This window comes from Schistocerca gregaria, chromosome 7 (genome assembly GCF_023897955.1).
Source record: "Schistocerca gregaria isolate iqSchGreg1 chromosome 7, iqSchGreg1.2, whole genome shotgun sequence".
NCBI classification, from domain to species: Eukaryota; Metazoa; Arthropoda; class Insecta; order Orthoptera; family Acrididae; genus Schistocerca; species Schistocerca gregaria.
Window position 1 is genome coordinate 482,733,211 of NC_064926.1, and position 18,492 is coordinate 482,751,702.

Here is an 18,492-nt window from a genome sequence, read left to right on the forward strand (position 1 = left end):
GGCGAGGAGATGATAGGACGGACGGGGTGGATGTGTTCGGTGGAGGGTATGAGGAAAGCATGTTACTGTAGGTTGAGCCCGGGATAATTACGGGAGTGGAGAATATGTTGTAAGGATAACTCCCATCTGCGCAGTTCAGGAGGACGATCCAGACTAGAAGGCTCCATATGACTCGGGCAGTGAAGCCAATGCAGTCAAACCTGTAATGTTCAGCTGCATGTTGTGCCACACGGTGATCTAGTTCGCTCTTGGCCGCAGTTGGGAATGGTTGTTCATCCTGCTGGACATCTGTCTGGTAGTCATACCAATACAAAAAGCTGTACAGTGATTGCAGCAGAGCTTGTAAATGACATGGCTGCTTTCACATGTGGCCCAGCCCCTGATGAGGTATGATAAACATGTGGCAAGACTGGGTGGGTGGATTGGGCAGGTTTTGGCCATGTGTCTTCCGCAAGGATCATATCCCCGTGCAAGACCCAGTGCAAAAGTGCCCAATCCACCCACCAAGCGCTTCCTGCTCTAGTCCTGTCACAGTTTATTTCACCCCATCAGGGGCCTGGCCACCTGTGAAAGCAGCCAATTTACCAGCTGCGCTTACCGGGTATCAAATGAAGAGGTGCTCCACAGATTGGAAGAAGAGAAGCCGTGTCAGTAGAAACTTATCCAACATAGAAGGGACACATGTGTCGGCCACCTGCTGAGACATTTCATTAAAAGTGTGATGCAAAGGAGGGGTGAAACACAAAAGGTAGACCGAGACCGAAATACATCAACCCATTCGCGGAGGCTAGCAGCTGCATCATCTACACCGCTCTCAGGACGAAGGCAGAACAGAGTGGCAAGCTGCTGCTAACCAACCTGATGGTCGAAAACATAAGAAGAAGAAAGGTGGAGGGGAGGGGGGAGGCGCAGCAGACACGATCGGCTGGAATGAGCGAGGACATGCTCGAAAGCATGGGTTGGACACTGCTGTTGCCCAACAATGTTTGACTGGGTAAACAGTAATACCAACAGCAATTTCTGATAGGGCCAGATCTCACTACGTTCTTATGTCATTATCTGAGACCTAAACATATTAAGGGAGTTAGGACGTCAAACGGGCTGACTTGGAGCAGGAGAGGCACTACAGGACGTTTTAATTTCCACTGTCTATACTTTTACAAATAAATTTATAAAACTTTTTCAGCATGACCAAGAATGATTCGGGATTCACACCCATAGCAGTGGAAGATAAAAAACGTAACAAAATATTTTTTTCTTATATTTGAAATTTCATCAGTTTTTCACTTATTATTGGCTGCATTTGTTCCTATAGGTACACTTTTCTTCACGACTAGGAGAGATTCTTCGATGAATTTTGCACAGCATATGAACCATAATTACAGGTGTATGAAACTCTAGAATTTTCCAAATCTATTAAAAACTGTGGTAAAAATTTAGATAATTAACTATAAAATTTGAGTTTTTTTCTAAACATGAAGTTTAAAATATAAAAGCTTATTCATTTTTTCATAAATTAAATAAATTCCAGAATTTCATCCACTTGGAAATATGGTTTGTATGCTGTGGAAAACTCATCGAAAAGTCTCTCCTACTTACGAAGAAAAGTGTACCTATAGCAACAAATTCTGCCAACAGTAACTGAAAACATAATGAAATTTCACATGTAAAAAAAAAAATTTTCTCATGTTTGTGAACTTCCACTGCTATGAGTGCAAATCCTGAATCCTACCTGGTCATGCTGACAAAATTTATTGGTAAAAGTATAGACAGCGTAAATTAAAATGTCCTGTGGTGCCTCTCCTGCTCCAAGTCAGCCCGTTTGACGTTCTACCCCCCTTAAAAACAGTCACTGTGACCAACTATTCTTATGAGAGTTCTGTCTTCATAATTGAAGAAAGAACGTCGTTATAGAGTTCGGCGATCATGATGAAGCATTTATCACCATTTAACTGTTTAGGTCACACTTCATTTATCCACTTTTGGCAAACTACATTATTAAATCAAAACACGAGGAAAAATTAATATCGTCACATCAAGAACTGTACGAATACTTCAACACTCCTTATATAAGTGCATGGTTTTCATTCTACAGCTGCTACATGAATAGTTATCTTGTATAATCGTGTTGTGAGGAATAACTTGCCATTCAGCGTTGACTGACTGTGTCAGTGTACATTGGGTTCGGATTGTGATGAGTTGGGCAATGCCCTAAGAATTGATTCGGCATTTAATTTCAAAGATGTTTCATTGTAGGTCGTATTCAACAGCTGGACTAATCTACATCTACATAAATACTCCGCAATCCACCATACGGTGCGTGGCGGAGGGTACCTCGTACAACTAGCATCTTCTCTCCCTGTTCCTCTCTCAAGCAGAACGAGGGAAAATATGCCTCTGTACGAGCCCTAATCTCTCTTATCTTATCTTTGTGGTCTTTCCGCGAAATATAAGTTGGCGGCAGAAAAATTGTACTGCAGTCAGCCTCAAATGCTGGTTCTCTAAATTTCCTCAGTAGCGATTCACGAAAAGAAGGCCTCCTTTCCTCTAGAGACTCCCACCTGCGTTCCTGAAGCATTTCTGCAACACTCGCGTGATGATCAAACACAAATCTAGCAGCCCGCCTCTGAATTGCTTCTATGTCCTCCCTCAATCCGACCTGATATAGATCCCAAAGGCTCGAGCAGTACTCAAGAATAGCTCGTATTAGTGTTTTATAAGCGGTCTCCTTTACAGATGAACCACAACTGCCATTACTTGCTTGTCCCACTTCATATCGCTCTGCAATGTTACGCCCAAATACTTAATCGTGTGTGAAGCACTATACTACTAATGGAGTACGCAAATATTAGGGGATTCTTTTTCCTATTCATCTGCATTAATTTACATTTATCTATATTTAGAGTTAGCTGCCATTCTTTACACCAATCACAGATCCTGTACAAGTCATCTTGTATCCTCCTACAGCCACTCAACGGCGACACCTTCCCGTACATCAAAGGATCATCAGCAAACAGCTGCACATTGCTATCCTCCCTGTCCAAAAGATCATTTATGTAGATAGGAAACAACAGCGGACCTACCACACTTCCATGGGGCACTCCAGATGATACCCTCACCTCCGATGAACACTAACCATCGAGGACAACGTGCTGGGTTCTGTTACTTAAGAAGTCTTCGAGCCACTCACATACTTGGGAACCAATCCCATATGCTCGTACCTTAGTTAGGAGGCTGCAGTGGAGCACCGAGTCAAATGCTTTCCGGAAGTCAAGGAATATGGCATCCGTCTGATACCCTTCATCCATGGTTCGCAAGATATCATGTGAAAAAAGGGCGAGTTACGTTTCGCAGGAGCGATGCTTTCTAAAGCCGTGCTGATGCATGGACAGCAACTTCTCTGTCTCAAGGAAATTCATTTTATCCGAACTGAGAATATGTTCGAGAATCCTGCAACAAACCGATGTATGTGTGCTCTGCAGAATGTATTTAGTAAGCACGATAGGAGAGGACCTCTAGGAGCCGTTTACATTACATGGTGACATTCACAATAGCCCCAACACTTTGTCAGTAGAAGATGCATTCTTCGATCGCCGTAGTTTTTCAACACCACCACTCAGAACGTAACCTGATGCCTTTTCATGAACAGCACACACTACCTGATCGAAAGGATCTGGACACTCCTATCCAGTGAAGAAGAGACGTCACGAGAGTCCGGCCTGCCAGTATAAAAGGAGGGGGGAGTACTGTGTTCTCAGTAGAGAAGCAGCAACAGCAAAATGGGTCGCTCAGGAGAGATCAGTGACTCCGGACATCGACTAGGCATTCGATTTCACCTGAGTAACAACCTGTTAGCGACATTTAAATATTTCTAAAGCTGCCAAAGTCAAAAGTTGGTGATATGACTGTGATGCCAGAAGGCGAAGGCAGAACCATAGCTAAACCAAAGCCAGACAGGTCTCAAGAACTGGCGAACGGGGACCGTCGAGCAGTGCGCAGTGTAGTTCCACAAAAACGCAGAAGGGTAGTTGTGAAATCTCGCATAGTATCAGCAGAAGGAATCACTCGTGAGTTCCAAGGTCTATCTAGCAGAATGACTGCGCGTAAGGGGCTGAAACGAATAGGTAACCATGGTAGAGCAGCTCCTCATAAGCCACGCGTTTCTGTAGTCACTGCTAACTAGTCGACGCTTGAGGTGATGTAAAGAGCTGGGTGAGTGGGAATGTGTGATTTGGAGAGATGTAATGTCCTGTGGCAATGAGGTAGAAGGGTCGGGGCTGGGCGAATGTCTGAGAACGTTACTTGTCATGACGTTGTTGTTGTTGTTGTTGTGGTCTTCAGTCCTGAGAGTGGTTTGATGCAGCTCTCCATGTTACTCTGTCCTGTGCAAGCTTCTTTATCTCCCAGTACCTACTTCAACCTACATACCTCTGAATCTGCTTAGTGTATTCATCTCTTGGTCTCTCTCTACGATTTTTGCCCTCCACGCTGCCCTCCAATGCTAAATTGATGATCCCTTGATGCCTCAGAACATGTCCTACCAACCGATCTCTTCTTCTAGTCAAGTTGCTCCACAAGCTCCTCCCCAATTCTATTCAACACCTCCTCATTAGTTATGTGACCTACCCACCTAATCTTCAGCATTCTTCTGTAGCACCACATTTCGAAACCTTCTATTCTTTTCTTGTCTAAACTATTTATCGTCCACGTTTCACTTCCATACATGGCTACACTCCATACAAATTCTTTCAGAAACGACTTCCTGACACTTAAATCTATACCCGATGTTAACAAATTTCTCTTCTTCAGAAACGCTTTCCTTGCCATTGCCAGTCTACATTTTATATCCTCTCTACTTCGACCATCATCAGTTATTTTACTCCCCAAATAACAGAACTCCTTTACTACTTTAAGTGTCTCATTTCCTAATCTAATTCCCTCAGCATCACCCGACTTAATTCGACTACATTCCATGATCCTCGTTTTGCTTTTGTTGATGTTCATTTTATACCCTCCTTTCAAGACACTGTCCTTTCCATTCAACTGCTCTTCCAAGTCTTTTGCTGTCTCTGACAGAATTACAATGTCATCGGCGAACCTCAAAGTTTTTATTTCTTCTCCGTGGATTTTAATATCTACTCCGAACTTTTGTTTTGTTTCCTTTATTGCTTGCGCAATATACAGATTGAATAACATCGGGGAGAGGCTACAACCCTGTCTCACTCCCTTCACAACCACTGCTTCCCTTTCATAACCCTCGACTCTAATAACTGCCATCTGTTTTATGCACAAATTGTAAATAGCCTTCCGCTCCCTGTATCTACATCTACATCTACATCCATACTCCGCAAGCCACCTGACGGTGTGTGGCGGAGGGTACCCTGAGTACCTCTATCGGTTCTCTCCTCTATTCCAGTCTCGAATTTACGTGGAAAGAAGGATTGTCGGTATGCTTCTGTGTGGGCTCTAATCTCTCTGATTTTATCCTCATGGTCTCTTCGCGAGATATACGTAGGAGGGAGCAATATACTGCTTGACTCTTCGGTGAAGGTATGTTCTCGAAACTTTAACAATTACATTTTTGAAATGAAGTGGCCGGTTCAAAGGTCCAGCCTGAGACCAGTGGAACAGATTTGGGATAAGTTTGAATGTTAACTTCGCTCCAGATCGCAGCTTCCAGCATAATAAACGTTTTCCGGCTTCGATTATTGAGGAAAAATGGGCTGCCACTCTTCCAGAGATATTCAGACCAGTGGAACAGATTTGGGATCAGTTTGAATGTTAACTTCGCTCCAGATCGCAGCTTCCAGCATAATAAACGTTTTCCGGCTTCGATTATTGAGGAAAAATGGGCTGCCACTCTTCCAGAGATATTCAGACCAGTGGAACAGATTTGGGATAAGTTTGAATGTTAACTTCGCTCCAGATCGCAGCTTCCAGCATAACAAACGTTTTCCGGCTTCGATTATTGAGGAAAAATGGGCTGCCACTCTTCCAGAGATATTCAGACCAGTGGAACAGATTTGGGATCAGTTTGAATGTTAACTTCGCTCCAGATCGCAGCTTCCAGCATAATAAACGTTTTCCGGCTTCGATTATTGAGGAAAAATGGGCTGCCACTCTTCCAGAGATATTCAGACCAGTGGAACAGATTTGGGATAAGTTTGAATGTTAACTTCGCTCCAGATCGCAGCTTCCAGCATAACAAACGTTTTCCGGCTTCGATTATTGAGGAAAAATGGGTTGCCACTCTTCCAGAGATATTCAGACAATTCATCGGACGCGTCCCCAGTAGGGTTGAGCTGTCCCACTTCATGTTGACCGTACGCTCGATATGTTGGGAAGGTACCAGAAAGGGCTATCGGAAGCGTGCAAAGTGTGAAATGAAGATAAAGATGGTGAAGTGGGGAGTAGGCTCACCCCCTGCCGGCGATGACGGTGAGCGCGGGGGCGGGAGGCGGGGGCGGCGGCGCGCCGGTGGACATGGCGAGCGCCTTGTAGTGAGCCTGCGCGTCCGTGGGCAGCACGATGTCCACCGAGCGCGACCGCAGCGCCACGGCAGGCGGCTCGAGCAGCAGCAGGCGGTCGGGCGGGATCTCCTCCGCCTTGCTCGCCGACGGCACCTTGGAGAAGCACGAGTCGACGGAGGCGGCGCGGTCGCGCTTCAGCTCGGGCACCGTCAGGTAGATGTCGCTCACCACCAGCGCGGGCGGCGCGTCGCTGCCCTCCGACGTCACGTCCGACACGTTCTCTAGCGAGTTGCTGCCCGGCTCCACGACCACGAACGCCTCCTGGCGCGCGAGCTTGGGCGACGCGACGGAGCGCCGCCTGGAGTAGCAGGGCGGCGCGTCGGGGTCTCCGAACGGGGACGGGGGGCACTCTCCGTTGTCGGGGGCGGCGGTGGGCGACAGCGTCACGGTGATGCTGCACGGCGTCGGGCTGGGCGGCGGCGGCGGCAGCGGCGACGCCGGCTCGTCGGTGTCGCCGTCGTCGTCGTCGTCTTCGGGGCCGTCCTCGGCGTCGGCGTCTTCGGCGCCGCTGGAGGAGGAGCTGAGGCTGAGCGAGCGGCTGCCGCCCCCGCCGCCGCCGGTGGACAGGCGGTGCGCGGTGCGCGCGCGGCGCACCCACTCCTCGGCGTAGACGCAGTGCACGCAGGCGGGCGGCGCGCGGTCGCCAGAGGAGCGGCGCCGCACGAAGCGCCTGGCCGCCGGCACCTCCAGGTGCGCCACGGGCGCGTCGGCGTCGGGCTGCGCGCCGCCCGAGTCGAAGCTCTTGGAGCGCTGGCCCGCCAGCGACGGCACGGCCAGGAAGCCGCCGCCGCCGCCGCCGGCCGCCGCAGGGCCGCATCGCTGCGCCTCCAGCTGGATCTCGTCGAAGGAGGCGGAGCGCACCTGCTTCGGCACCTCGAGGCTGCTCTGCGTCTTCATGTCGGCGCCCGTGGGCGTGCGCGACCGCTTGAACGTGGTGCGCAGGCGCTGCATGCGGATGCGGCCCCCCGCGCCGCCGCCGCCGCCGCCGCGCTCATCCAAGCCAGGCCGCGCACGCTGCACAACCGCACGCCTCACTCACACCGCACGTAGCCGGCCGGCCCCACCGAGTCCCACCGTCTGTCTCGTACCGGCGCCCGACTGCCAAGTTCCCTGTTTCTCTTTACGCGTTCGTAAGGAAGTGGCTCCGTTTATGCCACGCACTCATTCGACCGTGTTTGATTTCTCTTTTTTTACTGTCAACTACATCCAAAGGCAGCAATGGACTATGTCTTGCGGCTAGAGTCATAAAACTACCGTAGGCTCCCGCAGACACCACAAGTAAGCGTAGTCTTCAGTAGTTTTGGTCAGTTAAGGTCATACCTGCCGACCGTATTTAATTTCTCTGTTTACTGTCGACTACTTCCAAATGAAGCAATGGACAATGTCTTGCGGCTAGAGTCGTAAAACTACCGTAGGCTACCGTAGACACCACACGTAAGCGTAGTCTTCAGTAGTTTTGGTCCGTTAAGGTCATACCCGCCGACCGTGTTTAATTTCTCTGTTTACTGTCGACTACTTCCAAATGAAGCAATGGACAATGTCTTGCACCTAGAGTCGTAAAACTACCGTAGGCTACCGCAGACACCACAAGTAAGCGTAGTCTTCAGTAGTTTCGGTCAGTTAAGGTCATACCCGCCGACCGTGTTTAATTTCTCTGTTTACTGTCGACTACTTCCAAATGAAGCAATGGACAATGTGTTGCGGCTAGAGTCGTAAAACTACCGTAGGCTACCGTAGACACCACAAGTAAGCGTAGTCTTCAGTAGTTTTGGTCAGTTAAGGTCATACCCGCCGACCGTGTTTAATTTCCCTGTTTACTGTCGACTACTTCCAAATGAAGCAGTGGACAATGTCTTGCAGCTAGAGTCGTAAAACTACCGTAGGCTACCGTAGACACCACAAGTAAGCGTAGTCTTCAGTAGTTTTGGTCAGTTAAAGTCAACCCGCATTACCTCCACGTCTGATGTGTTGCATACCTGTCCGGCGCTACCTCACAATGATCACTTGCTTTACCTTCAGGATCAGTGTCTTTCCCTAAAAGCAAGATGCGATGAACCGTCTAGAAACTGAGTGTGCATATGTAAAGGGCCAGATACCCTACAGAACATTTTTAATTCACATAGTTATCTTTACTTTAAAGTAAATGGTATTTATAGCCTGAATTTAAACTGTCAATGAAAAGTCTGGTTTTATTCGAAAATTGTTTATTTGTAATATGAAACAGGTGGCTGTTGTAGTAAAAATAAAGAAAACGAAACAGATTTGTCATAAAGCGCCAGAAAACTCAATACCTCGACAAAAAGGTAAGACAAAAAAGTGCAAAACAAAAATACGAGGGTAGTTGGAAAAGTTCTCGGAACGGAATAGAAAAAAGTACTTCCATCACTGAAACTTCTTTTATTTTTCGATGTAGTCTCCTTGTAGATTAATGCACTTGGTCCAACGATGTTCCAGCGCCTTGATCCCATCTCGAAAATGACTTTCCTCCAGGCCTGCAAAATAGTTGGCAACTCCGACTATCAATTCTCCATTTGAAGTGAATCTTCGTCCACCAACAAAAATTTCCAGTCTTCTGAAGAGATGGCAGTCTCTCGGGGCCATATCAGGTGAATAAGGCGGGTGTGGCAACAAATCATACCTTAGTTCGTGTAATTTTGCCATGGCGATGGCACATGTGTATGGGCGCGCATTGTCTTGATGGAAGATGACTTTCTTCCTTGCTAAACGTGGCCTTTCTTCGCGTATCTTTTGTTGCAGTTTGTCCTGTAGGTTAGCACAGTATTATCCAGTAATTGTTTGCCCAGTGGGGAGATAATCTACAAGCAGAATCCCCTTCGCATCCCAGAACACTGATGGCATGACCTTTCCCGCCGAAGGTGTTGTCTTCACTTTCTTCGGTAGTGGAAAATCAGCATGTATCCACTGTTTAGACTGTTGTTTTATCTCTGGGGTATAGCAGTGCACCCAAGTTTTATCTGTGGTCACAAACCAGCGCAAAAAATCTTGTTCGTTTCTCCTAAAATGGGCTAAACATTGTTCCGATATGTCCATTCTCATGCGCTTTTGATCCAGCGTCAAGAGTCGCGGCACCCATCTTGTACATAATTTTTTTATTTCTAGTTCTTCAGTTAAAAATGTGATATAGCCTTTCGCATGACATCTGGCAAGCGTGAGAAATTTCACGCACATCCAATCGGCGATCCTCCATGACCATTTTGTTCACTTTTGCAGTGATTTCTGGAGTAGTGACAGCTCTTGGCCGACCTCTGCACGGATCATCATCTACGTTCTCCCCACCAAATTTAAATTCATTTGTCCACTTGGCAACAGTTGAATATGAAGGAGCACGGTCCCCCAGTGTATTCTGGAAATCGGCGTGAATGTCCTTTGCTTTCATACCTTTCTTTACGAAGTTCTTAATCACTGCTCGAAGCTCAATTTTTTCCATCTTCGCGAATCACTACAAGGGAACAACAGCAGAACCACGTCACCGCTAGAGCTCTCTTCCAAGAGCACTGACGTGGCACGTGTTTACAAGCTACAGTTCAATGAATATCACGTGAACAACTGGTTGCACAGCGCTGCTCTCTCGTGGTGATTCCGAGAACTTTTCAAACCGCCCTCATATATAAAACATCATTTCAATTCCTTGTTGAGCTTGTACAAAACATGTTTGTGTTATTCATACATAACTTTGTCATTTATTAGTATTAACAGGAAATTCTTGCCTTTGATCATAACCAAAATAACAACAATAACTAAACAGATTTTTTTATGATCGCAGCAGAAGAAATGAATTAAAATTAGTCCTGCGGCCGGGATTCAAATCCGGCTCTTTCCTTGCTAGGCAGAAATGCTAACCATTGCACTAACACAATACACTGGTCAACACTGCTGGACGAACTACCCAAGTTGAAGCCCCTCCCCAACACAAACTTCAGTTCATATCTTCAGCTTATTTTCCCTTACATTGTCACTACTGCCAGGGCTCTCCCGTATTAGAATAGCACCCCAGTGTTGGACGTAACGGAAAAATCCTGTACCATAGGTGATCTTATAGTGTTCGAGTCCTGGCCGCAGCACAAATTTTAATTCATTTCATTATAAAAGAAAAGGTCAAATGTGTTTCCACACTGTAGTTTTTTTAATTATTTTAAATAAACTGTTTAAAGTTCTGTGTTTTTCATTGAAGACTAGTGCCTTACCACTTCATTGCTAGCTCCATACTAAATATAACTATGTGACAACAGTAACTATTTCATAGATGTTTATTATCTGGCGTTGTTGATTTTATATCGCCTAGTTTGAGTGTGCGAACGTTATAATGTAGCTGATGATGGTCTGTGGACTGAAACCGGTTGTTAAATATTGAAATTTTGTCAGCATCTCTTGGCGGTAAATCATGACGTTCTTCAATTAGTTACGACCTGTGGGGCGCTATCTAGTGGATGTCTTCATTTTGCTCAATACTGCTTATAATCCAAGCGATACAATGTCTTGTGGCTAACTTAGCCCGAGCACTCCCTCATATCTATATGTATTATAAAAATTTAGGTTTGCTGTCAACACCTCAGATCCAGTGTACGATGAGCGAGAGGCGTGCGTAAATGACGATGCAAGGCACGTGCTCTTTCGTTGGCGATCCCACTGGTCAGTACTCAGTTAGGTTCAAGGGAGTGAGCACGCGCCTACACTTTCAAACAAAGTATTGTGAAATGCTGTGACCCTATGTCTCGAAAAAAGAAATCTGTTCGGGCCTTTTGGCTAGAGTATTTGAAATATCAAATATGTTGTAAATAAGCAACATCCAATATGATTATTGTGTCGTAAAAGGCTACCCAGTGAGGCAATGAAGCCAAGTTAACTGATACGACATCTTTCCACTAAATGATGAGGACAAGGTAATTAAACAGTTCCATGGTTCAAATGGCTCTGAGCACTATGCGACTTAACTTCTGAGGTCATTAGTCGCCTAGAACTTAGAACTAATTAAACCTAACTAACCTAAGGACATTACATACATCCATGCCCGAGGCAGGATTCGAAACTGCGATCGTAGTGTAAACAGTTTGTTGAAATATTTAAAAAAATTCAATATCGTTCAACAATCTTTGCAACATCAAGAAGGAAGATGCAGCATACGATGATGGATTCTCACTGATCGCATTTCACAATTAACTGCAAAAATTGGTAAAACCTATAATACTAAAGAAACTATACTAATTACTCTTTTTAAAAAACAGAACAGTAGCGCATCAGGACATACCTGAAAATTTAAAAACTTGACGCTAAGCGATATCAGAGAAAAACGACGAACTGAAGGATTGGCAAGTAATGTTAAATTAAACTTGTAGACATTCTTCAGAACTCTTCATTTGCCATGCAACTGGAGGAGTCTAACATTGCACATAATAGTGCTTCATTGGTGGCATACGTACATTTTCATGAAAAGTACGCATAACGAGAAGAAACCCTATTCGCAATAAATTCGCTTACAGATGCAACGGGATTGTCTACGTTTAATACCGCGAAATGATATTTTACAAAAACATAATATTCCTCTGTATAATACTGTTGTATGTGCTGCTGATGTAGAATCATCAACGGTACGTCGCTGTCGCGGATTTGTCGTTTATTTGGAGGAAAAAGAGCCAAATGCTTCAAGCATTCTTTGTGTGTTCCACAGGTAACATGTTGTAGGAAAACATGTAAGCAGAAGTCTCCATTTATCACTAATTATAACAATTCGAGGCGAAAGAAGATCAAATCCAATTACATAGGCCTCCGCGGCCAGAATCAGTTTACATAAAAGCTTTCTAAGTCACGACGTAAAAAACTATACAGGAGAAACCAACGTTTCGATCACGGCTACAGCGGCCTTCTTCTGGGTCTACTGATGTGCATTAGCTGTGAGGTATCACCTATATTTTATCATTGCCTCTCGCTGAGGGTGACGATACGTCATAATTTTAAAAGGTCATGGTTGTGATTGGTCATTTGAAGCGCAAGGAGCGGGAATTATATTATGATAGGTTGCTACGCTGGAGGGGGTGGGGATCAGCTGCTTCTTGCATTTTGCTACGAATGGTGGTCATCGGCGAATGGGACGTGGGCTCTTGTTTTTCTCCTGGTGGACGCAAGAAATAATAATAATAATAATAATAATAATAATAATAATAATAATAAGTGATTCCTCACAGCTAAATAACGTGAGCAGACCCAGACGCGGCCACTAAAACGGTGGCCGTAACGTTGGTTTCTACGATGTAGTTTTTGTCATTATGACGTGGTACCATACCGAGAAAACTTTTATATCAACAGATCAAAAAATGATAGAATGTTTCGACAGATTTGCCAGGACAGTAATGAAGGTTTCATTACGTTGCTTTTGCAGGCAATAGTTCGGTGATTGTCAAACGGTACATCTTTGGATTATTCAGATAGGGTTCGAGACTTCGGCTGTTCTGTACAGAATGTCAAATCAAACACCTCTCACCATCTAAATTTCCAAATTTTTATTTGACATGCCAACCTTGAGTTGCCACGTGACGTTTGAAGTGATAGCTGTCTTAGAAATCTACTGATACCAGTCTTTGAATGCTGACTCCAGTTTTGACCGGAACCGAGGTTGGAATCTTCCTACACATTGATCAAGGGACCTGAAGATGGCGTAGCATACCGCCGAAACTGGTAGCCCAATAAAATAATAATTTGAAAATTTAGACGGCTGAAAGGTTTTTGACTTGACATTAAGAATAATGCCTATTATTTAGTACATATTTTTCAAGTGATTTACTATCTGAGTTTGCAGCGTCAAGGAGCTAATAAAAGTCTTGTAGGCAGTCAAAATACTGCGTCGCTATTTACTGACAAGTTTGAGCTAATTCGTTATAATCTACTGAGGAGAGAATTTTATCACTTTCCTGAATTATTTTCTGTAAAAGACGATTAACTCCAGAGGCTACTGACAGAGCCAGACGCCACGTCAACGAATTTCAGTTGGACGTGGAAAACCGATTCTAAGATGAAGGCGTATGACAGGATGAAAAATCCTTTTACATTAAATACTGAAGAAAATCATACAACTTGCCAAGAAGAACTGTTAGATACTAGGTATGATGAAGAAAGTAGACATAAATTCGATAGTGGTGAATATGAAAATCTATGACAATTTTTTTTTAGAAAAAGCCTGTCTTATGTTCCAATATGTGGAAAATAATATTCAGTCTCTTGATACCTTTCCCTATCTCATATATTGTGGAATAAGGCTTTACTGACGCTAAACATATTATGGCCAAAGAAAGAGACTAATCGAATATTTCTTTACGAAAATTGCGTCAGATATCCAGTATTAAGTTTCGCCACGTCCGTCTCAGGGTACTCATTAATAAGTTAATTACCTAATTGTAGTTTCATTAGACTCCATATTTCTATGTAAGCTAAATATAAATAAAAAGATAGGTTTAGACGCTGGAAAGCGCCTGACGAAGTCTGATTAAACAGCAAGCAAAGTAGCTTCGCATCGCCAGTAGCAAACAAATAGAAGAAACTAAAGAGGACAGATAAGTATTTTTAAACAAATACATGAACCCATTATGTATTTCACGACAGTTCATACGATCTTAGTAACGTCCATTTGGTGGTCCTACATGATAATATGGTTAGTTTCTTCCGGATGAGAATGATACAACAGACATTTACGAGTTTTATCCATTCCCTGGCCTGGTTCATATACTTTTATTGTATTATTGTCCATTTTCTAGAAATTGAGGCGTTTACTATGGCCGTCTCCTTCATTGGGCCAGTCGTATGTTGACTGCCGTTCCTTTCTGGGTCGTTTTAATACTACTTGACTGAAAGTGATGAGGGTGTCCAACAGTCTCTACGTTTCGCTGTAAATGATTTAAATGTGAGTTTTCCGGTTATTTTGTATTCGATACTCTTGAGGATTATTATCGATTTCGTGTATTTAGTATCTAAAGATCGCTGAAGCTACATACTGATTTCACTGAACCTCTTAAAAAAAGAATAAAAAAAGCCCCTCAATATCCGTTTTTTCTGGTCAGATGTACCTGATGATACACCTTGGTGCTGCGAAATTTTGTACCAAAAAAGTATTATTCAACAGCTGCTGCGTTTTTGTTTAAGTAGTCTATTTCGACAGATATTCATTAAAACACAGCGCAGTAAATTTCCTTCGTTTCATGCTCCTTCCTATCTGCATAAAGTAGTAGTGCACTGAAAGTCGTGCAAAGTCGCTTCATGAAAATCGCAGTAATATGATGGACTCCATATACCTTTTATGCGACACAATGCCTATTTACTATGGTAGCAGTGTTACCTATGGCTCGTGTGTAATACGGTCTGAATGTATTACTATTGTTTTCATTATCATTATCATTTTACATGTGGTTATATTTTGCCATGTAGTTACGATCTGTGGTAAGGAAATACACCATTAACCTTCCACTTATCATGTCAACAACTATAAATTTTTTCTCTTTCTTGCAACATTTTCGTAGTGACACGGCGTTGGGTATCCGATACGCTCACAGTCTCAACATTTGATTAAGCAGGATAATTAAATAGTAAATACGAACGGCCGAGTCACGGACACCTCAAACACAAGAGACAACATGTAAAATAAATCTTTCACTGATATCATGCCCATCGATCCATTATTGCAGTGAATCAAACTGAACTGAAATCCATACTAATATTGTAAATGCGAAAGCAACTCCGTCGGCTTCGTTTTCGCTACCGAACCACTGAACCGAATTTGATAAAATTTGGTATGGAGATTGCTTGAACCCTGAGGAAAAACATAGGCTGCTTTAGAAAGTAAAAAATGAAGATCTATCCCCACGAGGATGAATTAGGGTCGCAGCCGACGCCTGCTCGGATGGCGGCGAATTGGAGTGTTCACAGATCATTGCGTGAAAGTACGAATGCAATGTTCACTCGTACGCGCGATTTCTGAAATTTTAAAACTGAATTGCTACAATACCTGGGTAAGCTGGACCGTTCCTGCGGCAAGATATTGTGGAGATACAATAATAAAATCCGACGATAACCTCGAGAATTGTAATTTAAAACCATTACAAATGCAGAGTTTAAGAAACATATTATCAACATTATTTATTTTACTACATGTTTCGCAAACGTAAGCCTCTTTAATGCATAGTTCTAAGAGAGCTTGAGGTGGGGAAGTTACTCGTATCCTCGGAGCAACTGGAACTTAGATGCTGCCTTAAGTGGTGGTCACAAGCCCGTCGCATTAGTCATAAGACACAAAGCGTCACGCGCCACTTATAGTTTTTGAGACGCTAGAAGGCCCACAAAGACGGCGTCATTTAAACGTTGTACGACAAACAGGGACGTTGTGCCTATACATGTAGAACGTAGGAAGCTTTCAGTGATGGTACATTTGATTATGATCGGTTAAACCATGTTGATCATCGATTAGACATGTTAGGGGGAATGTATAAAAAATGTAGACATTGTAACATGTTGAAATGAAAGGGAGATTGCTATATGCTGCTTTGGTGACCAGAGAAACCCCTAAAAGTTCTATTTTTGTACGAGTGTAATTAAAAGAGGAGCTTTTTTAAAATATAATTAGAAAATATAATGCATGCGTTTAGATGGATTCATTCGGTGCGGATTCGAAAGTCAAAATGACCGGTTTTTCACCTACTTTTACGTTTCAAGGTCAAATTTACTATAGAACTGGCTCGTTGCTTCCACCAGATAGTCATCAACATCATTTACTTAATGATGATGAACCCAATGAAGCAGACGGTAGGTGTAGAAATATCCAAGGTGAAGAGCAAGACGGTTTTGATGATGACTGTAAATAAAGTCCAAGGGCAAACTCAGAGAATGCCGGTGTGTATTTGGAGAACAGTGTTTTTCTTTACGTTCTTGCAAAAGAAGGTAAGTCTAAAAACGTTGTTTATGGAACTGTGCTGGGTTAAGATCGTGCAATAAATAGTTGATAAGAAAGAAACGTGTTTGAAGTTTTTAATAATTTTTATCTACGATTCGACATACAAACTTTCACGGATGATGGAGAAAGGTAAATGTATCGACTTGAGGTTAGACCCTGATCCGGAAAAGACAAAGGGGAAAGTTATAACCGAAATTAGATCTGATGTCTCTGACAGAGGAATACACGTACCGGTAGTGCTGTCCCTGAGACTGTAGGATAGAAACTTTCAGAAGTAATAGTATGGACCAAAACAAGAAAAATATGGACTGTAAAATGCATACCTTACGAGCTATGAACACTTGTTCGTCGTGTATACTATGAAACACGCATCTTCTACTGCAAGCTTTGCACTTTCCATATTTTTGGAGGATGTGGTACGGATAAAAACAAGGAAAAAATCCCATAAACCTGTGCTCCAAAGTGAATACCTTATGAGGTATGAGCATTTTTTCTCATTAGCTATTCTGCAACACATCTCTTCTGCTGAACAAGTGGCCAGAGCACAATGCAAAACCAACCAGAGTTACAAATGTCACTTTCTTATTCACTCTGTAACTAGTTTCGGGCCGGGGCACATTTTTAAATCATCGTAACAGGTAGTCAAATTGGTATTTCCTAAAATGCAAAAAAAACATGTCAAACATGTCCAAACAAGGCTACAGTGCATACTGTTAGTATTCCCTAAAATGCAAAACCCAATCAAAAATATGCAAACTAACTTGACTACCTGTTACGATGTTTTAAAAACGGGTCCCGTCCTGAAACTAGTCAGTGAATTAGAAAGTGAAATTTGCAACTTCGGATGGTTTTTCATTGCACTGATTAACAGAAGTAACCGACCTACAATTATTCCAGCATGCTGGAAGTTCGTAAAGTTTCATAGCCCTTCAGGTAAGCGTTTTAGAGCCCTCATTTATTGGCCTTTTTTTCCTTGTTTAGGCCCATACTACCATCTCTGAAAGTTTCCTACCATAAAATCTTAGCAACAACAGTATTCCACTGTCAGAGGTATCAGAACAATTTTCGCTTATAACTTTCGACTGCGTCATTTCCGGACTCTTTTATCCTTCTCTATGACCCCAGAAAGTTTGTAACGTCATCACGGGACCTCCCTGTATACTCCCAGATACATTTACATACATTGCTTCACATAAAGTGTAAGCCTCTGTAACTTACAAAATAATAGCTGGCAGGGATGTTTATTGAGATACGTCCCTCTAAGAAACGTTAAACATTTCGTGGGGTTATGAACATAGTTACTTTTCAGAAAGTTACAGCAACGAGAAACAATTTTCTGAATAGAACATTAGTTTTTTACAAAGTGTAGCTGATGTGCCTAAACCAGCTATTTCTATCACGTTTTTTTTTTTTTTTTTTGAAGTTAGAAACCTTCGAAGTTTTAGGGGTGGATGCAACATACTATACTTAATGCTTGGCTATGTGCAGATGGATGTTCTGGTGGAGGAATGTTGATTTAATTGAGGTGTTAAAATGTGTGCTCATGTTCATAAGTGCAAAACGGAATGCATCTTCTAAACGACCTAGGGGCGGGATGTAACGTCGCCGGCGCCATGGAACGAGAAGCTTCCTCCATGCGCTGTTAGGTGTCATGTAAGTTTAGACTGCCATCCGTCGCCTTACACCGCCGTATAAATGGCAGGTCGGACACACAAACGAATGGCGTTCTGGTGTGGATACAGACGTTGAAAAAACATGGCTTACACACAGTCAACTAGTACGTTGACATGTTGTTGATGCTCAGCGAATGCCGACACGATGCCAATGAAGCAACTATGGTGTATACCATAAGCTGTCCTGGTCGAAGAGCTCCAGCAGCCATTACGTTCTTACGTGCTGAGCAAAGGCTTTGAGAAACAGCTAGGTTGAGACGGCGCGGTACTAACAGACGAAGTCTGGTAAGAAGTGAGGAAATGGAGGTGTTTGCTTTAACTGCAATACACCACGATCCTC

General features: G+C 43.5%; 1 protein-coding gene across 3 annotated transcripts in view; it reads right to left on the minus strand.

Annotated features, from left to right (window-relative positions):
- Positions 1-18,492, minus strand: part of LOC126282166 (eye-specific diacylglycerol kinase) — a 1,350,273-nt gene that overhangs the window by 786,563 nt on the left and 545,218 nt on the right. For all 3 annotated transcript variants that reach the window (XM_049981691.1, XM_049981690.1, XM_049981689.1), the window contains exon 2: positions 6,421-7,544. In XM_049981691.1, the coding sequence (XP_049837648.1) occupies positions 6,421-7,481 (1,061 nt within the window). In that variant the 5' untranslated portion in view covers positions 7,482-7,544. The remainder of the gene's footprint in view (positions 1-6,420; positions 7,545-18,492) is intronic.